General features: G+C 37.0%; 1 protein-coding gene across 1 annotated transcript in view; it reads left to right on the forward strand.

The window, feature by feature from the left end:
* LOC143342152 (lachesin) overlaps nucleotides 1-27,060 on the forward strand; it is a 248,704-nt gene that overhangs the window by 165,516 nt on the left and 56,128 nt on the right. Inside the window, exon 3 of the mRNA XM_076765734.1 lies at nucleotides 20,395-20,602. Coding sequence (XP_076621849.1) covers nucleotides 20,395-20,602 — 208 coding nt within the window. The remainder of the gene's footprint in view (nucleotides 1-20,394; nucleotides 20,603-27,060) is intronic.

The raw sequence follows: 27,060 nt of genomic DNA on the forward strand, positions 1-27,060 counted from the left end.
TTATACTAAAAGAATACTAAAATTTCTGTGCAGGTATAAATTGTACGACTGAAATTAACCTTTTTAAAATATTATTATACGAAAAATTATATTATATCTCTCTGGTATGCTTGACTACTTTTGATCCTGAGTTTGACAATGATCGAGCGTAGTACGTTGAAGTTAAATCTAGGAAACCAAGAACCTTAAATTAAGCAATTCGCGTGCAGTATCCCAACACCAAACCAGTTATTTACGTTGAAACAATCGACCGATCAATAGTTGCATTCCAGCCATAAAAACAACTAGTTGTATTTATGCATCCGACCACGCAACCAGTTGTACATTTAACTAAGTTATTTACAGAGTATATATTAACCGAACTTTCGTGTAAACAAGTAACTTCTCACCCGATTTAGATTAAATTTAACCACGTGCCACTCTTGCGAATAATTAATCAGACGGTGGAATTGTTAATATTCTACGAGCGTATGAATGTTGCGTACGATGAAACGAAATGAAAGTTATTTCTCGCTGCATAAACTGCAGGCGACGTCAAGAATTCATCGAAACGATGATTGCAGATCATAAATAGTGACTTTAAATATATTCTGATTTTTGTATTTACGAAGGTGTGACATTTTCGCGAATTCCCGATCGCAACACGGCGTAGCTAGATGACACTATGAATGACATTTCGCGAGTGAAATGGCAAGACGACGAGCCATTGGCTGACACAAAATGTCATTCTTGTGACTTTCTCTCGCTCATAGGTTCTTTTTTCTTGATACAAGACTGAACGTCCTCATAAAACACAATCTACGGTATCGTATTACTCAATTAAGAGAATTGTTTCTGGTATAAGTAAATTCATCAACCTAATGGATGCATTTGTTCACATTTCATAGAGTATTTACTTTCATTGTTCTGTAATTTACCCTTTTAGCTTAATATTTTCTTATGAAACACAGTCCCTTAGCGATTCGAAATTTCCACTGCATCGTTTGTACCCTGTGTCGTGCAAACCATGCGACATTGTAGTTTCTATGCCGCCAAACCAGTTACATGCTACGAAACATAATTTCCTGAACTTTGTGTTGCTTTATTATCTTCAGTTTTGGTCCAGACATTCTTGGTAATCCGAAACTGTGGATGCGAAAGCAACTCTCAATAAACATTCGTGTTTATTATTTTCTGCAATGTGTTTATGAGACTTCTGCATAAGCTGATTATGTGAATAGCAGACAATTACAGAAGTCAATTCTCACATTTTTTTGATAAAACAAAGGGCGAATAAATGTGAATTTCTTGTTTCAAAGTATTCTTAATTTTTTAAGTGCAATAAAAAATTATCGCGTCTGTTTGGGTTTATTAACATTCGTGTTCATTATTTTCTGCAATGTATTTATGAGACTTCTACAAAAGTTAATTATGTAAATATCAGACTACAGAAGTTAATTTTCATATTTTCTTGATAAAACAAAGAACGAATAAATGTGAATTTCTTGTTCGAACCTATTCTTAATTTTTCATGTCCAATAAAAAATTATCGCGTCTGTTTGGGTTTATTTACCTTTTTACTCTGCCATTGTTATTTGTTTCGTTCGCCTGGTGTCTCCTTTTCTGTCTGATTGCATCGCAAACAATGAGACTGGATCAATCACAGCACGAAGAGGCTACAAGTAACTAAGCCGTGTAGCTAAACGGTGGAGTGGGATGTGCCACTCGACGACCTTGAGTGGTCAGTATTTTTGGCGGCCACTTTACTGCCCCTTGAAGGATCGAGTTACGGGAACGACGCTCTCGTCTAATTCCAGGACACTTCTAGTTTACTCCAGCGTCGTAAACGTGCATGGTCGTGTTTTTTAGCGCTTGATACTATGCTTTCGCGAGAAAGAACTCGCGCGTGAAAAACAGACGCGACGAGCAATTACTTTCCACGTAGCTGTTTGAAGTTTACCACTCAAAACTGTTGGAAAATTCTGCTTGAGGGTCGGAACACGCGTGTTTTAAGTCCACAACTCTCGACGCTATTTTGTTGATACGTACTTCCAAGCGTTCACGGTATATTAACTTAACGACTGGTAACAATAATTAGATTCTTAACCGCGTTATTTCGCTTTCGCTTTTAACGCCAACTACGCGGAATTCGTATTCCTAAAAGCGAGACTTTTCTTTTTATTTTTATTTCTATTAATTTTGCATCGCTTCATTCAGCGAACCTTTGCAGTTCTCTGTTCTTTTCAGAGAGTCTCGTTGAAATTTCTTAATTTTAATCGTTACTAGGGGAATACGAATAGAGTACAGAATAAATTACTGGAATGGTATCATATGTTATTCAGGTCCTAAGAGGACAGGAATTCCATCTAATTTAACGTTAACTTGCTCATATGTATGCAGTACAACTGGTCGCGCCTCTAAAATTCATTAAATTACAAACGACTTCCTGATATTAATTATTTTACTTATTAAAGTGTGTATGTACAATGATAAATAAAAATTTCTTGCGTTAACGAATAGTATATTTATTTGTTGCCTAATAATAAATATAAAAGAGCACCCATTTTTACCAGACACGAGATTTTTCAATAAAAAATCATCTTCGGAGTCCACCGGTAAAATGTGTGCTCCTTAGCGCCGCCCTCGCCACACTTTGTGTAAAGTTTCACGGTTAATTTTACGTTATAATGTTCAAAAAAGCTTCCGTTACAACGAAATTCCATTAGCGTTGCTCGTCGGTGCTTTAACTATTTCCTTTGAATCCCTCTTCGCAAATTGTTCGCCTGCAGTCGTTGCCGCGTGAATTTATGTTCAAAGGAACGCCGAACAAGTACTGACAGTCCTTTATGTATATCCTATCTTTCGCTGGAGTTTGCAGTTTTCTCGTGTCTTTATGACCAATTCCAGACCACCCATGTTCATTATTTCTGACGTAAATCTGAACGTTACGGGCTATCAGTTCGTGGGAACTCACTCGAATCGACATGTCATATCGAGGTTAGGTTAATAACAGCACACGGGGCTGTACCTCGCCCTTGATGCCGCAATGTATACTTATTCTCACATACATTATTCCTTTCTTCGTCCTCTGTTGCGTAATGTTGCACAAATCACAACGATCACCGTCCAAAGTTTTTTTTTTATAAAACAAACTTTTCGATTAAAATCGTAACGTATTTAATTTTGGTGGATTAGAATTGTTATTGTATCGTGGTGAATTTGTATGTTTATAACGGAATACTTTATTAGTTTTCGAACGCGAATCCGATCATTGGAGGTTCCAAATTAATCTTGGATGTTCCTGACTAGTCAATTTGCAGTAAATACTGGAAAAATATCGGTTACAGACTTCGTAAGATTCGAGAACGTTCTCCGTGTAGCAGTTTCTCATATTGTCAGATTGGCTCCACGTCGATGAGAAATATTCTCAATGGACGGGTACAAATTGTGCTCGAATATGGAGTAGCAACTATCTTAAATCGATATTTCCAGTTACTGTTATTCCACTCGTCGTACCGAAACAACGTATTAGAAATTTAATCGATGCTTTGAAAGATACGTTCTGGTTTTCTATTTGGGCTTGAAATTGTTGCGTTTATAGGTTTTAACGCGCGATGCCTCGCGAAAAACAACGAAAGGTCTCTTTCGATTAAAACATTATGACGTAAATGTATCGAACAAGATGTGCTATCACAGAAAACATGTCAGTCACCGTATCGGTCTGCAATTACTGTCAACGTCAACATACCAATAAAGTTTCCCGAACGTGCACATCGCTGGCTTGATTATAGTACCAGAAAATATATGGTCGCAAACGTTCAGTGACTCATACTACACGGCACTCCATTCGCGTTAGCGTCGAACGCGCAAATCGAAAACATCGCGGTAAAAGATTTGAAGCAGAGAAAAATTGTAATCAACGCCGGTTAGCAAATTGGACGTTCGTGTTCCCTTAATATCTCGATTATCCAGATTAACGATCTCGTTCGATTTAGATTGGTCCATATAGTTTTTGTTTAAATTTAGATTTGTAGCGTACGTGGGTCAGCCGGCTAAAGTTTGAGTTAAACAGATTAGACAGCTATTATGTTAATTAAATTTCTGTTTATTTCAGTTTATTTCTGGTTCGAGCGTCGTAGATCCATTTATATTATAAATATCTGAGTTTGACAGCTTAGATTTGAATAGATTTGACAGCTAAGGATATTACGTAAATCCATTATGGCTTATCTACGTTAGCTTAGATTATACAGGTTACTAATTGATTTTGGATAGACATGTACACAACTTAAGTTTCCATTGTGTATATGTTAGTTGAGTTAGGTGTGTTCATATTCGATTTAGGTAGGTTGTGTGTGTTTAGATACGGTTTGAGTAGGTTTAGCTTTACGTACGTTAAATTGTATTACATAGATTAGAGAATCAATCTCTGGTACAGATATGGCTTAAGACTCCATTATGCCTGAATTAGTTAGATTATCGTCTATATTCGAATTAGTTATGTCTGTTTATATCTGATTTAAATAAAATAGATTAAATCTATTTGTATATGGCCCTTGTTAGGTAGCTTAAGTTGTAGATATGTGGACAGATTAAGCCTGAGCTATATACATTCGGTGTATTAGTTACGTCTTATGTAGGTTTATAAATTTAACTCGGATGATTATGCATGCAATTTATGTTTCTGTGTTATCTAGATTGATTACCATCGATTTGGTTACGTTCGAGCGAGATACGTTATATTTATTCATTTCTGGTTTAAATAGATTCGATCAGCTTGTGTTGTATCTGATAGCTTAGTATATTGTGTATATGAGCTGTAGCTTATGTTAAACTGGATTACATATATTAGTTAATTGGTTACAATTTAAGATTCTATATGTAGCTTATATTATTTTAAATTCGGTTGATTTAATTTTACTTACACGTTGAATCATTGAAGTGCTTTGTGCAAATAATCGTGGCTACCATAAAAAGGTCAAACGAGCCGTAAAATCCGATTGTGCGAGTCGCATGCGGGCCTTGCGTTTGATATGCCTGATTTAGACGATCAGAAATTTCTCCCCTTGCATCTCCTACTTCAAACGATTACTTTCAATTTAATCACTATTGAAATAATTACGATCGATAGGAAAGAACATTTTTGTCGTTTTGAAATAAATTCCTAAAAATGGAAGACCGACCTACATACGAAAAAAAATATTTTAATTTCACGAAGATCCATGAGGATGCATCTTTTCGACAGGTTCACCCCATGAAGTTCTCACGTTCTGAGCTGTTACTCCCTAACTTTGTAAGGCTACCTCAGTGATACAAAGAGCCTCCAACGCGAAGGAATATCATCAGAGACGAAACGGGGGAAACTCGTTTGGAGTTTGTTAAACAAGTGCAGCGAGTTTTGCAGAAAATCCGTTAAGAATCAAATCTTGGTGCTCGTTTTTGACGAGGGAATGGCATTGGTCCGGAAAGAGGCAGGGAAACGTGCAAAAAGGGAACGGGGCAACGGAGTAGGGAACGAACACCTTGACGTTCGACGATTCAATCATCGCAGCACATTGTCGACGTCAGACAGGGGAGGAAAATGTCAGCCGTCACGGCGGCGGATATTTCTGGGGTCGAGATATGAAAAACGACGTCTGACAGGGACGTCGGTAACGTTGCGCAGCACCAACGTACACCCTAAGAGAATGCTTTTTACCGGGTTGTCCTAGCCAGGAGTAGGGTGCTTGACAGATATCCAACGTGCGTGCTGAGACGCTGCGATCTCTTGTAAAGCGCGTATAAGCGATTCTGCATTAGCTGGGTATCCCGGATGCCACCGTACACGGTCACAGAATCGCTCCAATTATGCTCAACATATAACGGAAACTCCATCGTACGATACCATTCTCAGAAAGGGGATTCGAAGACCTGAGAAAGTCGAGATAAAATACGAGGTGTGTAAATTAAGTAATGAGACTAATTTTAAAAAATTTTTTTATTCGAATAGAATTACAATTCAATATTGTCTCCCTGAAAATAACTTCCTTGGGAAGCCGCACAGCGCTAGAGATGATTCTTTCAATCCTCATAGCAGTGCTGGAACTTTGATACTAGTATAGCCTTCAGCTAGTCGGTTACAGCCGCTTCAATGTTTTCGAGTGTCCCAAAATGACGTCCCTTGAGGTGATTTTTCAATCTCGGGAAGAGGAAAAAATCACAAGGACTCAAGTCAGGCGAATAAGGAGGCTGAGGAGCCACAGGAATGTTTTTACTGGCCAAAAACTCATTTACTGAAATTGCTGTGTGGCAAGGTGCATTGTCGTGATGCAACACTCACAAAAAAACGTCGATCCGACGACTTCGAAATTTTACACTTTAAAGCCATTTTTTAAACAAATGGCTGGCCATGAACGTCTAGTATTTTACAGATTGCGTTTGGAAACCAACCCCTACAACTCTGCCAAATTTCGTTCAAATCCCAGGTTGACAAGTCATGACCTCTCCTTGTCAGTTGTTCTTGATGTTTGGCCTCACACGCATGACCCTTTTTCGAAATTTTTCTAGAACCTCTCGATAAAAGTGTTGATTAGCCGTTTGGCCTTGAGGTACAAACTGTTTGTGGACGATTCCCTGGCTATCGAAAAAGCAAATCAGCATGACTTTTGACTCATTTTTAGAACGTACTAAAAAGAACTGTTTTACGAAAACAGTTGCTACGAACAACCAAATAGCTCTAGCGGGAACAAACTTCTATCGAAGGTATGTCACACGTTCACCTACTGTCTCTCCAAGTCCCGCGTCCCAAATGTTGACAGAACGAACGCTACGTTGCCAGTCTCATTACTTAATTTACACACCTCGTATACACTACATATTGACATTTAAATTCATGTCATTATTCCTACGCGTAGCGAAAAATGTTTCAAACGAAGTCGAATGGTTTCGAGAGGGGCATATTCTGATGCTACTAGTTTTTTTGTCAATGGACGTGTAGAGAACATATTAAGGTCATCAACAATTTTTTTAATGGAATCATACAATTCTTATTGCATCAATTGATGTTCCTTGATATTCTTTGTAAAAAAGTATTAACCTATTTATGATAAAAAATCATTAGTTTAGGGAATATTTTAATTTTAATGCTATTAGGAAATTATGACATCTTTGTTAACGTTGTAATGATTTTATATACAGAAAAGGTTTAATGCGACGACAACTTACATCACGACATTTTCTGAATCGATAGATTTATGATTCACTCACACTGTGTAGTGTATCTAGTATTATTTTATTACACTAAGTGATTATATTTTCAATATAATATCTCATATTGACCATGATAGTTAACGTGCAACTTATTTTTCAAGTTGAACTATTCTCAAATGTTTACATTTCATAACATCGTTGAATAAAGTCGTAAACAAAGCATTAAGTAAGAAGGCAAGTATTCTGTATGTAGAAGGTGTCGTGTAATGTATATTAAATTCATAATATTGACGAAAGAATCAGAACTTTCTAACAACATTAAAATTAAAATATTTTCTAAACTAATGATTTTTTAATATAAATAGATTACTACTTTTTTGTAAAGAATATCAAGAAGCATCAATTGATGCAATAAAAAGTATATGATTCCATTTAAAAAATCGTTGATGATCTTTATATATCCTCTACTCGTCCATTGACAGAAAAAACTAGTATCATCAGAATGTGCCCCACCGGAAACCATTCAACTTTATCTGAAATATTTTTCGCTACGCGTAGGAATAGTGGTGTAATTCTAGATGGCAATATGTAGTGACCCACCCTGTATAATATTGCAAAGTGGTACCACCTATTATTCGGGTCATTACTAATACTTGCAATTTGCTTTAGATATTAGTTGTGATTTATCAGTAAATTATGGTGACTTAGCGATGCAGCTTGACCACAAATCCTTGGGAATCCAATTGAAAGCTCTCGTACCCAAAGTTTATAATTATACAGGGTGTTCGGCTACCTCTGGGAAAAATTGTAATGGGAAATTCTAGAGGCCAAAATAGGACGAAAATCGAGAATAATAATTAGTTGATGGAGGCTTCGTTAAAAAGTTATTAACGTTTGAAGTTCCGCGCGTACTGAATTTTTTTCTCGAAAGTGGGTAAGATTTCGGGAGTATGTCTATTCACCAAAAATGATTATAATTGATCCCCGCAACCGAAAATAATTTTTCCAGAACGATTTGAAACTTTTCAATTTCGCCGAAAAATTTAGGCACCCTGTCGATTTTTCTTAAAAATCAAAAACGAATTTTTAAGAAAAATCGACAGGGTGTCTAAATTTTTTAGTACCTATGGGCTCTACTTCAGAAAAAAGTTTCATTGAAATATATTCACTATTATTGGAGTTATGGCTGTTTGAAAATTGGACCATTTTTATGGGGTTTTTCTAACATTACGGGGTTAAGGAACAACCTTTCGAATATTTTTATAATTGCTACATATTCTACACTAAAATACGCGGCGTTTGGCTTTTTGAAAATTGAAATCGTCCAATTCGTTCAGAAGTTATGGTGTTTTAAAGATACGCATGATATTTTAGGGTAGCATTCTGGCCTCACATTAGATTTTCAGTAAAGAATTTTTTTCTCAAAAATGCGTTGGAAGTCGGGGGTATATGTAATGACCAAAAATGATTGTAATCGACGCCTGCAACCGAAAATAATTTTTTTAGAACGATTTGAAAAAAGTTTTTTTCGCTGAAAAATTTCAGCACCTATCCGAATGTTTTTCTCGAAAGTGGGTAAGATTTCGGAGGTATATGTATTCACCCAAAATAATTGTCATTAACCCCTATAACCAAAAATAATTTTTTCAGTATGATTTGAAATTTTTTAATTTAATTTTTTAATAACTTTTTAACGAAGCCTCAGTCAAAAAATTGATATTCTCAATTTTCACCTTATTTTGGCCTCTAGAATCTCCCATTAAAATTTTTCCCAGGGGTAGCCGAACACCCAGTATATCAAGGTCCTATTCTGGATTTAACTACTCGAAATAATATACGCTGGTGCATTCGACCGTCCGTGGGATCGTTGAAACGTTATTAAAAAAAATAAGCTGACTCTGAAGATTTCTATATAAATATGAACGTATACGGTGGAAACCGCAACAGCCGCACTTAGCGCAGCCATTACGTCGCAAATTTGAAAGCAGCCTCTCGTCGCGTTCGTTCTGGCTTGCGTCCACGAAAGGATTATGTGTATGTGACATTCGTTACGATGATTACCTTTGTAATTAGCTCAGCCGCGGTTCACGAGCGATTACAATTAACAGGGTATTCCTTGTTTAGGTAAAAGCGGTTCATTGGTTGTTGTTTGGATCATCGACGTGATACTGTGCCACGATCGTGGTAGGAATGTTTGTCGGTCGATGTAAAACGTTCAAATGGGGGCGGGAAAGCTGGGGCGGTAGGTCGGTGATCGGAGGACGGAAAGCATTCGACAGGGACAGACGTACCCGTGGACAATAATTATGCGGATTGCTCCACCGAGGCTAATTATCCCTCTGTACTTGCATCGAATTCACCCTTCTCCGCTGCCCTGCTTCTCCACTGTTTCGTTCTCTGCCTCTGGCGAACTTTGACGTTGCGAACAGATGCTTATCTTCGTGTCCCCCGACAATCTATCGAATTAAATTGTAGCCTGACCATCGACCTCTGATACCCCTCCATTCTTTGAAGTCCGAACGCTGATTGGTACCAACGACATCATTTCTCTGAAACGACGGATACTTTTAAGTTTGTCATTTAAAGAGACCGAATCGATCTCCACCGACAAAGAAGTGGACTAGTTTCGTTCAGGTTCCCTTCTTTCATAGACTGTGCAGGTACATTTTGCATTGCGCTGTGCCAATTTTATCGACACGAAAAATAATATTGAATTATGTTTTTTGCAATATACATACATTTTTTTATCGTTACCTTTCTTTAATAAATTCATCGAAAACGTCAATATCGAAGTCATTCTCGATGAAAAGAATTCGTCGTGGAAACGAATCGAAAGGATTGATTAAAAAGGATCGACTGTCACCTGAAAAAGATTGATTTTCTAGAAACTCGATTTTGAATCGAACGTTCCCAGTTAATCTCGCGTTTCGTGTTCCATCGTGCGGACAATCTCAGCACCCACGCCTTTCATTTTCAATATGGACACGGGTGCAGCCGTGGAAAAAGTGAATGATGCGCTTGGATATATGTTTTGCTCGTAAATGTTATGTGGCTTCGATTACTACTACGGTGCACGGGTTTCCAGCCCCTGCCCAATGTTCCCCGTTTCAGAATTTTCCAATATTTACACGCCAGAATATTCAATATTTTCCAACGCCGTGGCACGCCGCGAGAGAATTTGAATAACCCAATACGCCTGTTTTGTCGTTGGCTATATCTTGTCGCCTTCGACGATTCTTTCGCAGTATCGAAATACCGATGGCGAAAATTCTTTGATGTCCGAGCCATGCCCGCGCGATTGCATCTAGTCGAAACGTGTTATTCGGTTTGAAAGAAAAAAACTGAAACCGAGGGATAACAATCTGCGCGAATGTTTAGAAACGATGCAAGTTTTGGTATTTATATTTCTTCAATCAATCAGATTGGATTGAAAACGGGTATAGCTTTAAAGCTAAAAAAATTTGCATTTTGTAAATCGTTGATACTTCGACTTAATCTGGTCTTATGGACATTATTTGGGTCGCTTGATTGGGGCGAACGTAACACGGATTCGTCGAAAAAAAAATTGTAAACTACGAATTCTAAAAACGTGAAAGGAATGGCAGGTACCAAAAGTTTTGAACGTTAATCTTTGTGCTACGTGATTTCGAAAAATTTGAAAATCCCTGTCCTATATAACTCTCTCACTCGCAACTAACGACAAAGGCGTAGATAAATAAACTGATACGATGTTTACAAACAACGCAAACACGGATATCGGAGAAGAGTAAATAGAAAACTAAAAATATACTTTATTCGCGTTAAAATGGGAGAAGTGAATCCTGTGAACGTGACCGGGATAGTCAATATAGCCGACCCGGTAGACGTTGCCTAAATACGAATGTAAAAATAATAATGAATAATAGCTTAATTCACGCACCGCGTTAAACGCGATACGATATTATATTATATCGATAACGTTAATAATTTCAGTCACTCGTTTCGCTTTATTGTTTCATCAAATAAATAGTCACGATGGCCGAAGTCACGACGCGAAAATTGTAAACGGCGTATCGACAGATACTCGATCGTTCCAATACGATTGAACGGCTTTAAATACTTTTTTGAATTCCCATCGTAAAAATGGTCCGATGTTTAATCGTCTTTCTGACGGTTCGATACAAGAAGCCTCGAGTAATCGACGTTTGTGCACACGGTGTTCCGAAACTACAGGAAATTTAATAAGAAATTTAAATATCAATCGATTCCTTTATAACTTTCCTTATCTTCGTCCAAGAAATTTAGTTTAGTTGCTCTTAAAGTACAAGCTATTTATTTTTGAAACAATATCGAGATTTCTATTATCCAGAACAGACAAGAAGAAATATACAGGGTGTTCATCCTAACGGTCGCCAGTATATTTGAGGCATTTACGCCAATCTGACAAAAAAATGTTTTGAGTATAACTTATTGAATACCTTTATGGGAATAAAGTGCAGTAATACAAATTTCGAAAAAGCTTTTTATTAACCGAAAAGGTATTTATTTATCGTTTCTTTTAAAGAACCTTTAAAAGAAGAATCTTTACTTTAGAAATTCACAGTAATTAAAAAAATAAATTTTCTACGCGTTAATGAGACGTAAATGTAACTCATAATTAATGATGCTTTCCATCTGGATGTAAACAGTAAACACACATATCTTTAATATGATTTTTTTATTTACAATACATATTAATTTATTTTAATAATAGTAGTGTTATAGGATATATTCGAAATAGTTTGACTACCGGAACAAATCGACCAGTATTGATACTTTAAAACCAAAGCAAGGGCTCTGTGTGATGTGAACGAGACAAATACATATTCAGTTTGTTGGTTCAAATTCAAATTGTGCTAACATAACAGTGCTACAATTTTTCTACTTCTAAACTACATAGAATGTTATAAATTGTTTTTCTACAAGGATGATATCACTGCCTGTACATTGATTACATTTCAATGAAACTTTTTTCTGAAGTAAAGCTCATGGGTACCTACAAAAAAGTATTAGATAAAATTTCCGTAACGCGTCAAACAAATTTACTAAAAATTAAAAATGAATTTTTAAGAAAAATCGACATGGGATAAAGTGCCTAAATTCTTCGACGAAAAAAAATTTCAAATCGTTCTAAAAAAATTATTCTCAGCTAGGTGGATCAATTAAAATAATTTTTGGTGAATAAACATACCCCCGAATTCCTGCGCACTTTCGAGAAAAAAATTCGAGTAGGTGTGCAATTTTTCAACAAAATTAAAAACTTTCAAATTGTTCTGGAAAATTATTTTTGATTGCGGCGTTTAATTACAATCATTTTTGGTCAATACACATACCCTCGAAATCCTATGGTGCTTTCGAGAAAAAAATTCTTTACCGAAAATATACCGTGTGGCCGGACATGTTTCTATAACTTTTTAACAAAATCTCAATCAACAAATTAGTATCCTTGATTTTCGTTTTATTTTAGGCTCTAGAATCTCTCATTAAAATTTTTCCCAGGGGTGGCCAAACACCCTGTATATTAATAATATTTGTATATTAATTTCGACAATAAGTCAACAATCAAGCGGCTTTTATTAATTCTCGTAAAAAATGGAAAAGAACCTAGCACGATGCGAAGAAACGTAATTTTTTGACACATGATCGTATCTGTCTCCTTGTCCTTTCAATTGAAAATATCGTATGGCAAAACATAGCCACTCACTCCCTATGTTATATGCGATATTTAATAATAAATTGAAAGATAGTATTGGAGATCACACGTAATGTTATTATTCTACACTAAAGGAATTATAAATTCACCAAAAAGTATCAGTTATTAAATTTAGAATAAGACGATACAAGTACATTCGACTCTAATGTAAAATCGATATAATTTAAATCGATAAAAACTTCAATTCAAATGTGGCACGTGTTCTAGTTGTCCAATCACGCTAAAATTTGGCATAAATGATTTCTTCATCAAGTATCACAATCTATGGGGGTGCGTCAAAAAAGAACTAAAACAAGAATTTTGATCCCTATAGCTAACGACCACCCTGATGAACACCCTGTATAGCAAAGAATAATATATGAGTACCCGATAACAAAAAGGAAAGTAAAAGTGACTCCACCCACAACATTCGTACCAGATGATTCGAGCGTGTTTGCACCTACGATTGACGCCCGTTAGCTGTTTCGAATTTTAAACGTCCCTTTCACTCTTGTTTTCGATGAGAATAAATATTTGCCGCGGCGGCGCATATACAGTCCCGGCAGAAAAATTGCGGTCGAAACACCGACAGCTGCTCGATCATTCCGTATCGCTCGAAACTCCTCGCCAATATTCGTTCTTTTCGTTGATTATCGGCCGTGGTCGATTGCGTGGCGCGCGAGCTGTGGAAAGATAGAAGGCGGAATCGAAGTGGAAAGGATGAGCGATCGTCGTGGCTACCGCAGAGCCATTCTTCGGCGGTGGAAACTTTCTCCGATCGTTTTTCACCGACTCGCGGTCCGCGGTAAAAGCTCGAGGTACCTTGGTAAATTAAAGAACAGGGAAATAAAACCGTACGAAAAAGGGGGACAGGCGTATACAGCTATCGCGGACGGCGCGTTGCCGCTGACGTAAACGAAAATAAAGAGACGTCACCGAGTTTCTGAGATCTCGGGCTTCCACGCGTTTGCAGACCGTGCAGACGCCGACGAAAGAATGGGGTTGCTGAAACCGGGGGAACGAGATGCAGCCTGACGATAGGCAGAGGAACACTGAGCGCGCCAGAGGAAACAAGGCGCGAAGGGGTGGAACGCAAAAACGCAGAGAGACTTTCTCCATTGTTTGTTTAAGCGAGTTTCCAACCGCGGACGTGTCACTGTGAGATTACAGTGACGAGCAATTATATCGTCACCGCGAAACGAATCATTTGTAAACCGAAGTCTATTGCGGTAGCCGAGGTTTGGCTAGGTGTGTTTTGCTACGTACAGACATGAATAATTACTCTGACGTTAATTCGGAACGACCGCGCCAGGCAAAAGAAGAGAAACCCTCCTGCAGATAAATGCGACTAAACGGGCGAATAATATCGCGTGTACGAATGTTACAATAAGTCTGTTGCACACAAACCTTGGAGATGCTGCTCTCAACGAAATTCTAATTAATTTATTTTCGAGGATTAAGAAAATCTTATTAGCGTTACCGTTTCTCCAAATGTAAAATTGTAGAGAAATGATTATATAGACTAACTTCGTAATTAAAAAAACGAAATCTGTTGGTAGAACATGTATTTTCTTCCTCTTCTAAACTATAGTTTTGTGCCTTTATTACACGTTTTTAATGTCGGGCAACAAAATTTAATGAACACGTTTGTGATAAGATGAACTTTTACTTCTACCAACACGTACGTACTTAAGTATACGAGACCATCTAATTAAATTCTTTCCTACTCAGGAAAGAAAAACTACAGTCTAGACCAGAGCTTCTTAAATAGGGATCACGACCCTTCAGAGGCTCGCGTAAGAATTGGGGCTAAAGAAATGAAAAAGAAAAATATAAAGTATGTGTTTAATTATACTAGGATAGAACACTTGATCCATATACAAGAAATAAACGTGCATTATTACATAAGACGAAAAGTAAAAATTAAGAAGCACTTTATAATTTGTATAATTTTAAAAACAACGCACGGTCGTGGTTGATATTTTTTGCGTGAAATAACCAAAAAATCAGAGAAGGAGATATCGTTTTCGATCGAGTTCTAAGACTACGTAGGTCCAACTGGGTATATTCTATTTGCAGGATATCCTATATGAAAATCTTGTAGATACATCTATTCAACAAGCACATACTGCACGTGTCTCTTTTATCATGCTTGAAAGATCCCCCTCCTCATTTTAGGTGCACAACCTACAAACCCCTTCTTTCGCCACGTTTACCTCTTCCCATGCCAAGTTCAACCTTTCTTCCCTCCCTCCATCTTTGTAGCGTCTTTCTTATCGAACGCATCCGTCTCCTGCTTTTCACCCTTGTTCTGCCAGGGAAGTTCGTGAAACTTTCGAACACATACCCCCTCCTACGACTAGGTGGCTCATGGTAATGGTATCTCGCAAGCTGAGAACATGGCGCAATTAAGATTTCGAAATTTTGATACGGAAAAATTAATAGATTTTTTTATACCTATAATAATAAATAAATAAATATCGTGCATGAATACTAGTTGACCCACATGTCTGTAAAGCTTCACAATAATCCAGGAAAGAAAATAAGCTACCACGCGATGTATAATAAATAGACAAATGTGAGTTACATCGAATATGAAACGAAACCCGCAGGAACATATAGATCAACCTAGTGCATTGCTCATAGGACAAAATCTAATGGATTTTTTTACCCGTATAATAACAAATAAATAAATATCGTCCGTAAAGCTTCACAATAACCCAAACAATGAAAACAAGCTACCAAGCGATGTATAATAAATAGACAAATGTGAGTTACATCGAATATGAAATGAAACCCGCAGGAACTTATGGACCAACCTAGTACGCTCATAGGACAAAATGGAGGCGTTGGATGAAGCGGATGTGCGCAGTCTGGGTAAAGAAATCGGGTGGGAAATGCGGCGGCCATGAATGGCGCGCGAGGGAGAGGAAAGACGCGCTCTAAAACGGCGTCGAGTGTATTACGACTTTTAATTACGAAGTTTTTCTTTTTACGTAACGGACGCAGCTGGTAACCGTCGGGTGCCATTGTCGCAGTACTTGGACAATGAGTCATTGAGAAGACAACGCGCGACGACGATAAGGGTGGCGTCCAGGCCCTAGAAAGGGTGTGGAAGGAAATGTTCCAGAAGGAATGACGAAAAGAAAAGAGGACAGAGGAGAAAGCGGAAGACTCGTCTAACGGACGTTTGTAAATATTGCACGCGGATTCGTTTCGTTGGGATCTCTTTTTTAGAGGCGACGCTATACGGTATACTTTTAACGGAATGTCTTGCCCGCCGCGGACAAGACAATGCTCGCTGCTTGTCGGAGTTTGTATCTAAAGTAATACCGCGGGTTATAGACGAAAGTGGCGAGGATCGAATAAAACGAGGGAACGGGAATGGAGTGTGGGGAACGTTGGTTACATTTTGTAATGCATACGTAGCGCGGAACATCTGGGTCAGGCAAATTGTTATTTCTCTTTTGATCCGGTTGTCGATTGTCGACTGCTGGCGACAGTTTTTGAGGCTCCTCGCGCGTTGATTGTGGCCTGAACGGCTTTGAGAGTTTTCGTCGTCCATCGTATTCTTTACGGGAACAAAACCGGATCCCGGATATACGGTTGCAAGCATTCGGTTACCATACGTCAATGAGACACGTTTTATCGATGCATGGAAATCACGATTGCCCGTTCGGTTCCTGAGTCCTCCATTTTCGGTTAACACTTTCAGTCAAACGGTAGAGTTTTGTGATTTTTATAATATTTTATAATATGTTATTACGTTAACATTTTATTTTTTCAATACTACACTGGATGTCATAATTATTGTATGAAACCATTCAAAAATTTTCAATTTTTATTTGTTGCTGCTAAAATAATGAAAAACAAAGTGTACCAGATTTGAAATTGTGTTAAGAATCGATGGTCCGTCAAAGTAGGATAAATTGTATCCACTAGAAAAAGGAACAATTACAGAAGGCTGATTTATTCTTGTCTCATAACTATAAAACCGGAATAACGGGGTATTTTTATTAAAGAAATTATATAAATATTGTAGTGAGAATACAATTGAATTAAGTTATAACAATAATTTATTAACATGTAAGATCTCCTTTATTTTGAAGAATTTCAATTAGTCGATTTTTCATACTTTTTATTGGTTTTATCATGTTGTATTTTATACCTCACCTCACGCCGTTGTAATTGCATTTCTTAGTTCGGATATATTTTGATACTGTTTATTACCAGCATGGATTTTTCGAACAACAATGCTCCAAAGAAATGTTTTTAATACGTAAAGTAAATGCGTTTAGATTTTGTTACATTATTCCAACTGCGATCAATGTTTGTGTACGCAAACTCTCGTCTAGCTTCTTTATGTCGATTTAATAGTCGTGAAACCTTAATTAAATTTTATTATTTTACTTCTTATGCGAGAACTACTTGTAATAATTCGATGTACTGTCGAATGAGATACATTTAATTGAAGTTCCAATTTGATTTCACTAAGTGTTTTCATTAAAAGTTAATTCACTGGAATTGCTCACTGTATTAAAGATTAAACGTTGAAATCTGGGAAAAAGCTCCTTCTTTGGTCTTCCTTTTTTATTTTGACCATATTGATCGTGACTTTAAAAAAAATTCATCACAACATTATGAGAACAACTAAATCTACGTGCAATTTCACGTATTTTCGCATCACTTCCGTGAAAAGCTAAAATTTTGCCTTTTTCTTGCTCTCTTAAATAACTTCCATGTGGCATGATTAACCAAATTAGTATTACCACACTTGCAACACACTAGATAAAACAAAACTGATGAAATATCGACAGAAAACAACATTTGAATGCTTGGTTCTATAGTTATGAAACAGTAACGAATCAGTTTTCTGTAGTTCAGTTTTTTAGAGTAAATATAATTCAACTGTTTCTAAGTGTCATTGAAAATTTATAAATAATCTAACAGAAAAATTGACCTATCTGAATGTATTGAAAAGTAATTTAAAGTAAAGTTACAACAAAATGGGACTTTTAAATAATTTCAAACTTTATGCCGACAACGATTTGCAATATAATTTTTACGTGGTTCAAAGTTAGCTATCCAATAACAGCACTAAAGTTCTTGAAACACTTTCCCAATTATCCGAGATGAATGTAATAGTACATCTGTGATTACATAATATTACAAATAAAGAAACTTTTAGAAAAATTTAATTAAATCCATGTTTCGATGACCACAATACATTGAAAATGCACGTGGATACCCCACAAAATATTAACATAAGCCGTATATATATTAAATATAAACGAAAATAAGTACTGTTTTTATTTCATACGTAGCGACAATTTGCATTTGTTATATTAATAATTACTGGAAGTTTCGTTCTACTTTTGTAATATATTAAACAAAGAAGCATAGAACTATATGCCTGTATCTGTATTTCAGTCATTTATTGTAAATTTTACGATTTATAAATGAAAATCGATTGAATCGCCAGGTGTACGACTTTAAGTGACAGTCACTGTAGATTGCTAACGTGATCTCTAATATGGTATATTCCGTTTCTTCACATTTCAACAAGAATAGTCATCAAGTCTTATACAGGGTGTTCAGCCACCCCTGGGAAAAATTTTATTGGGAGATTCTAGACGTCAAAATAAGACGAAAATTAAGAATACTAATTTGTTGATGGAGATTTCGTTAAAAAGTTATTAACGTTTAAAGTTCTGCCCGTACTGAATTTTTTTCTAGAAAGTGGGTAGGATTTTGGGGGTAGCTCTATTCACCAAAAATTATTGTAATTGACCCCCACAACTGAAAATAATTTTTTTAGAACGATTTGAAAAATTTTTTTTTCGTCGAAATTTAGGCACCTACCCCCTGTCGATTTTTCTTAAAAATTCCTTTTTCATTTTTAGTAATTTTGTTTGACGCCCTACAGAAAAGTTGTCTAATACTTTTCTGTAGGTATCCATGAGCTCTACTTCAGAAAAAAGTTTCATTGAAATATATTCACAATTGTAGGTGTTATGGCTGTTTGAAAATTGGACCATTTTTATAGGGTTTTTCTCATTTTGCGGGGTTAAGGACCAACTTTTCGAATATTTTTGCGATTTGTACATATTCTCCACTAAAATACGCGTAGTTTGCTTTTTTAAACATTAAAATCGTCCAATCCGTTCAGGAGTTATGACGTTTTAAAGATTCCCATGAAATTTTGAGCTGACATTTCTGGCCGAAATTATATTTTCGGTAAGGAATTTTTTTCTCGAAAATGTGTAGGATTTCGGACGTATGTGTAATGACAAAAAATGATTGTAATCGACTCTTGCAATCGAAAATAATTTTTTTCAGAACGATTTGAAAAATTTTTTCTTTGCCAAAAAATTTCAGCACCAATTCGAATTTTTTTCTCGAAACTGGGTAGGATTTCGAAAGTATGTGTATTCACCAAAAATGATTGTAATTGACCCCTGCAACCAAAAATAATTTTTCCAGGACTATTTGAAATTTTTTAATTTAATTTGTTAATTACTTTTTACTGAAGCCTCGGTCAAGAAATTGATACTCTTGATTTTCGCCTTATTTTGGCCTCTAGAATCTCCTATTAAAATTTTTTCCTGGAATGGCCGAACACTCTGTATATAAAATTGATAATTTTAGGATGTTTTTATCTTTATGGCTTAGAGCGCAACTTCAGATGGGAAAGTATATACGAGCACATCAAGAATCATTGGAGACGTGTAAAAGTCTTCGGATGCTCGCCTGAATATATAAAAATTAGCCAAAACGACTTCAAAGAGGTGGAACGTATTCAAATTTAAATTGACAAACACGTCAAACTGTACCTGAACTACTAAAATTTTAAACTAAATTCAGGATGGCGGAAGGCGTTCTGTTTGGCACGGTAGCGATGTCGAGGATGGGAAGCGAGGATGGAGCCTCCTAGTTTTTAACAAATTCCTTTGATTAATTGCGCGAGCGAAACTGAATGAATTTCAGCACTTTCTGTGTAGTGGTCTTTTAACTATTTGCTCGCAATGTGCTAAATGTAGTAAGCTCCACAATAACAAAATGGGTCATGTAGGTACGCGAAACAAATGCCAGAAAATTTGAAATAATTCAATTTTGCTTGTTTGTACCGAAAATTAAATTTGTTATCAAATTACGAGTGAAAGTGTTGAACGTTCAACGGCGTGGAATTTATTTCATTAAACTGTATTTATTAAATTTTAGCATGATATATTGTCCAATTTAGGGCAAAGCTATATTTCATCTAAGGATGCCAAGATTTAGGAGATGCCAATAACATCCTTTGTTTTCTAAAATAAGAAAGGTAGTTTAAAATTGAATTTACTCTTCAAGGTAGTTTCCTTGCACCTCGATGCAACACTTTTAACGCACGGGCCAAATTTATAAAAATTGCTAGTCTATGTCTCAAGCCTATGCGTTGCTTTTAATAACATAGAATGGTTCAAAATATAATTTGTATCTGTGTGCTCGAAAGTTTAGACGATATTCTTGTGTTGCAGGTGGCGTGGCTCCGTATGGACACACAGACGATTCTCACGATAACAACTCACGTTATCACGAAAAATAACCGAATCTCCGTGACGCATACTGGCCATCGAAACTGGTCCCTCCACATCAAAGATACGAAAGAAACAGACAGAGGATTCTACATGTGCCAAGTCAATACCGATCCTATGTCCAGCGTCGCTGGATTTCTCGAAGTAGTCGGTAATGATTAACGTTGTATATGTCTTGCATGCAAAATCTCCAGAATATTTATCAATTACAAAATCTTTCGAAATTCCTTCTATTCGAACGTGATATACTCCTTCTCGTTCAAAACAACATGATGCTGCGTAAGAAAAAATCGAGTAATAAATAGTTTCTAAGTACCAAACTTTGCAAGCATCGCCCTCGGGTTCGCAAACGCGATCAAAATTTGCATCAAGCACCTTCCAACGAAGTGTTCCGACAGTATTCAACAAGTGATTCTGCCTCAGGATACACGTACACACAAGGACTGTTGCAAGTAATTTTAACGTTTCAGAATGTTGATTGCAAAATTCCACGTCGTCGTTAAGTAGCATTAGGTTTGCCCCGTCCATTGGCCGCTAGTATGCTCGGGCTACGGCGAAACGCGCCAAGAAAGGAGATGTAATTTTTCGCGAAACTGGATACCATCTTTGGCATTTGGCGGAGGATCGTTCCGCGACGGACAAAGAATTCATAGTATTCCGCCGGGCGTTGTTAGCCAAGATTTCAGAACGTCGGCCAAACGCGTCGGTGTTAACGTGCTCGTTTTATTATTATTCGAGGACACGGAGAATTCCACTGGGAATAGACAGCGAATATTTGCAAGCAAATCGTGCGTTAGGAATTGTTGTGTGAGTTTGTATCGTGCGTCTTTCGGAACTACGAAGGTCTTCGACACGATGCACGCGAAACTCGCCCCAAAGATGATGCAGACTCAGCGTTTTCCGTGTGTACGTAACGCTTGTCCCGCGAAACACGTCCTTTCCCGACACGGTGCATCCTTCTTCCGTGGCCATGCATCAACCGATCCATCCCGGAAACTTTCCTGGCACTTGGTACCGGCGTTCCTGTTACGCCAACTTGTCAAACTTCGCCAACTACGGTCGCCCGAGCATCCACAGCATAGTGTCGCTGCAGACCCGTGATTGCGACTACGAGACACCGATATATAATCTTTGATTATTTTGCCACCGGTTTGTCACGCCAGTGTCGTTCTCAGCCGTTTCGCCGAGTTACCTGAATTAAAGATGCGAGATCTAAAATAGTCTTTTGTCGCTTTATTACAGGAACATTTCCATTTTCGACTGGCTGCTGTCTGTGCAGACGTGAAGTTTCATTTAATTACGACCGTCGCGCTTTTCCTGTAACAGTCATGAATTATGACAGTGTTTCTGTCTATTACTGTCTTGACAGACGGCGGCAGTTTACGGATAAATGGTTGTCTGTATTTTTTTTTTCAACTGAAAGCTTAACGTCGCGTCGACAACGAGATCATTAGTAACATAGATTATTATTTGTCTATGATTAAATAAATTCGTAGAGTGATTTGTTGCTATGAATGAATTTGAGGATATTGATCGAATTCTTGGTATTATTATTATTCTTCTTTTAGTGAATTTGGAAGTTTTATCTGGATTCGTGAGGTTTCATTTATCACAATAAGGTGGAGACGTCTTCTTCAGGTGGTGCTCTTATGTAATTCTCGTGTGGTCGATCTGGATACAATATTATTAATTCTATTCAGTGAATCAATATTTTCAAGCATTTTTAGCGTCGATAAATATCTTATTTACGATATGACTTTCAACAGTATCTACTCTTTAACTTTAATTGCTTATTTTGGAAGAGATACAGTAACCACAATTGCTTCCAGGTTTGTGTCAAGTGGGATTTCGGGGCTATTAAATTCTTCGAAAACCTCAATGAGTACTCCTCCACCTGCGTGGTATACGTAGTCTCTGGTCCTATCGAATGTAGTGAATTCTTTCAGCTCTGTGTGGTGGTGTTTTTTTAAAATTTGTTTCTTGTAGGCAGAGGATAGTTGAGTTGTGCTGTTTTAATAAAAGCTATAATTGTTCGTAGTAGGTGTAAAATCCGTTTATGTTCTACTGTATTACATATGTCATTTATATTAAGAGTAATCGCTTTCTATTTCCAATGATCAGTTTGTGTTTTGTTTTATTTGTGGGTCTTGAATTAACTTATTTTGCAGTCGGCTTATCCTGTTCTTTATGCTTCGCTCTTTGAGTAGAGGACGAATTTTTTATAGCATTTGTGCCAAAGCTAGAGCATTGGTCGTATATTCTTTTGATATTCCTATTAGGTTTGGTGCTCCGATTGCATTTTCGAGAAAAATTTTTATTTGGAGGTAGTTTAGTATATGGTTGTGCTCTTGGTCTTCTGTATAAGCTATTCGGCCACCTTTGGGAAAAATTTTAATGGGAGGTTCTAGAGGCCAAGATAAGGCAAAAATTAAGAATAGTAATTTGTTGATGGAGGCTTCGTTAAAAAGTTATTAACGTTTAAAGTTCCGCCCGTACTGAATTTTTTTCTAGAAAGTGGGTAGGATTTCGGGGGTAGGTCTATTCACCAGGAATTATTGTAATTGACCCTCGCAACCAAAAATAATTTTTCCAGAACGATTTGAAATTTTTTAATTTTGTCGAAAAATTTCATACCTCCTCGAATTTTTTTTCTCGAAAATGCGTAGGATTTCGGAAGTATGTCTATTCACCAAAAATGATTGTAATTGAGCCCCGCAACCAAAAATAATTTTTTCAGAATGATTTGAAATCTTTTGTTTTCGCTGAAAAATTTAGGCACTTACCCCTGTCGATTTTTCTTAAATATTCGTTTTTAGTTTTTAATAATTTTGTTTGACACCCTACAAAAAAATTGTCTAATACTTTTTTGTAGGTGCTCATGGGCTCTACTTCAGAAAAAAATTTCAATGAGGTACCTTTACTATTGTAGGAGTTATGGGCGTTTAAAAATTGGACCACTTTTATGGAGTTTTTCACATTTTACGGGATCAACGAGCAACTTTTCCAATATTTTTAGAATTTCTACATATTCTCTACTAAAATACACGTTGATTGCTTTTTTAAACATTAAAATCCTTCAATCCGTTCAGAAGTTACGACGTTTTAAAGATATGCATGAAATTTCAGGGAAGCATTTCTGGCCTCACATTAGATTTTCGGTAAAGAATTTTTTTCTCGAAAGCGCGTAGGATTTCAGGCTATGTCTATTCACCAAAAATGCTTGTAATTGACCCCTGTAACTAAATATAATTTTTTTAGTATGATTTGAAATTTTTTAATTTCGTCTAAAAATTTCAGTACCTACTCGAATTTTTTTCTCGAAAGTGGGTAGGATTTCGTGGGTATATGTAATGACCAAAAATGATTGTAATTGACCCCCACAATCAATAATAATTTTTCAAGAATGATTTGAAATTTTTTAATTTAATTTTTTAATAACTTTTTAATGAAGCCTGAGTCAAGAAATTGATATTCTTGATTTTCGTCTTATTTTAGCCTCTAGAATCTCCCATTAAAATTTTTCTCTGTATACGTTTTAGCTGGTTCGAACATATCATCAATTTTGTTAGGGTTGAAGGCAGGGGATGAAGGCCGATTTGATTTTTTGATGGTTTGTTCAGAGGGTTTATGGAGTTTTTTCGTTGGTTTTAAATCTGGAGTCTTGAAATTTAAATCGCTTAATTTGACTGGTTTTATGCTGCCTTCTTCTGATGTTGTGGATAACGGTCTGTTGATTCCTGTTTTGTTCACGTTCAGGCTTACTACTTCTATTTCTCTCTGTTCGATTAATCCCTTGATGTCAAGTTTTACAATCCGTTCTTGATGTCAAGTTTTACAATCACGAGGCTACTCAGTCGTCATCAAGTCTTATATATTAAAATACACATATTTTTGCATTCACGCGATATTCCTGATACAAATGTATTCTTATTTTATGAGGTACAAGTCCATCAGTGCAATCTGCACATGGTGTACTTTGAGTTATTCTACAATAATTCTGGTGGCACATTTTTCATTCAAAGTACAATAAAACTGCGAAAACAAATCGTACATTAACTTTTGAGGAGTCGCTATACAGAGGAGGCTTCAGTCCTCAAATCCGTGATGATTGTAACGCTTAAAAAAATTTGAAATCGAACAATTTTTTAAAAAAAACACCCTCGCTTCTCCACCCTCCCACGTGACGCAGAAATGACTCTGGAGAACACTGCTAGAGGATTCTGAAAATAGATGCTCCAAGCTTTAAAACGACTTCAGAATGATTGTTGTATGATGTTTTATTGGGGAGATTTAATATGGCAGTAATCGTATAAAGGAAGCAATAACTCGATGACCACGACTTCATGGAGTGATCTATGGCTGAGGACTGGACTGAAGAGAAAGGTAAATCGGAGGGAAGCGTTTAGCCTGGATCGTGGATCTAAAATAGTGTAATCAAGGCGCACCAGTGAAAGAGTCTGTCTGCCAAGATAGAGACACTTCGGCCAGGACGCCGCGTGGGTCTTTGTAGGCTGAGGCGGATTTGTGGCAGTAGGATGCAAATATATGTAAAGTGTACACCGCGCACCAAAACCTTCGAGGGCGATTGTACTCTTGGCGGGCTATTAAACACCTTCCTGGCGACTCGTGCTCCTCGGCCTAATAACTGCCCGGCCACTGCAGCTCGCAAGGAACCCATTTGCCAGTCGCTGAGCACGGCAGAACGCGTGCTGTGAGCGTATGGTTTAACCTACTCGTAACCCTTCGTTAAATTTCTTCTCTATCGGTTGGAACGATCGCTCGCCGCGTTCCTCAGGCGCGAGAATACGAACAAGTCCGCAGCCTAAAATCGTACAGGTTTCCTCAAACGTCGAAATTCGAACTCCCATCGAGGCTCGAACTATTCTCTCCATTAAGATTTGTCATCCTCATTATACTGGCTGCTATATGGTTTGTAATCAAACCTCTTAAAACTCTTCGTGTTTGTTCGAATCTTCTTTTATCTTCCTCGAGCGTCTCACTCGATTCGACACTGATAAATTTAAGATCGTTATGAACGTCTTCCAGAAAATTTTCTTCAATATTATGTTGCTCACGCACGCGACCACGATCGTGATACCGTGGCACAAAAGAACTATTTTCCAAAAGAGTTTTACTCTTCTTATTGTTCGGTCGCGAGCACGCCGACTAGGATAATGTCTGTGATAGGGAGCAGAAGCAGACATATTGTTGCAGGTATTCAGAACCATATCGTATACTTTCATGTACTAATTCCACGATAACTTACAGCTTAAATAAGATGCCACTGAAAATTGTTTTTTAAAATTCTCTCTCGCAACTTGAACCTGTACAACATTTTATCTTTTTTAAAATAAGATTATTATATCCTTTACTGAAACAGAAAAGTACTTGCGTCTTTCTATAACGAATAGAGTTTTAAATTCTCTTTTGCTCAACTCTGGGTAGAAAGTTACGAGCACCAGCTGGTTTAAAATAATATAAATAAAGTTACCGACGAATTTCGTTCACTGATTGCGCATAATTCGACGATTGGGGTCGTCCGTATGGACCGAAGGGCCGGTAATTTCGCAAACGAGACAAGATTACATTTGCATAGAGGCGACGAGTGTTGTTCTTACCTTCGGTCGCAGATGGTGGACGCTGGCTCGTAAATAAGTTAACGCGCTGTTTCCACGGATAATGAAATATCTTTCGCGTCGATGCGCCGGACACAAACACGCGATTAACTGTCAAACGAAATTTCCGAAATTCCATTAGCCGATGGACGAACCAAACGCGCGGACTTTAAGCGTGTCGCAAAGCATAACCCGCGGGGCCACGGGATCGCGGCCTGTGCTTATGAACGTAAAGCTCGAGCTTATCGCGAATAACCCTCGTTAAATTCCTTGTTTATTGCTGCAACGTTACTCCGCGCCTGCTCGACGAACACTGTGAAATTGACTGTTTTCACTTTCTTGGATTCGATTGGTCAATCGTGCCCGGTGAACACGTATTTCGCTATTACACTTTAGAATTACAAAATGGCACACTTTTGTAATGGCGACAACGTTTCGGTGTATGTACGCGATCGTTGTCGCTGGTATCGGTTCTTAAAAATAATATGCACCTTGTAGAGTGGCAGGTCGTGTTTAACGCGCACCCGAGAATTTCCATTAATTTAATAATAAAGTTTCCTTCAGCGTAGCTTGGAAAATATTCTGCACAACAAGTCCCCGCGCTTTCTACAATATTTAAAAAATCAGAGGGAGTGCAAATGATAAATAATAATTTGCAATCTTTGGAATATATTTTTCCCGTGCCATTTACGATTTTGAGTGTGGCAGTTACTTTTTTTTATTTTATTTATTTATTTATAAAGGTCGCATGAACAGCAAGGTCATTAGCAACGACGGTATATACCATACGTAGTTACAAATTAATAATAATAATAGTTAAACCTTATTATATAAATGTTAATATAAACTTAATAATATTTAAATCTTATTATATAAACCAACTCTTTTTAGAAATAAAAGAATTACAGTAATACAGTACAAAAATGGTTGCAACAGTTTTTAATTCTTATGTTCAGTTCCCTAATTAGGTCGTTGTAGGGGATAGGGAGATTTT

Source organism: Colletes latitarsis, chromosome 5 (genome assembly GCF_051014445.1).
Source record: "Colletes latitarsis isolate SP2378_abdomen chromosome 5, iyColLati1, whole genome shotgun sequence".
NCBI lineage: Eukaryota > Metazoa > Arthropoda > Insecta > Hymenoptera > Colletidae > Colletes > Colletes latitarsis.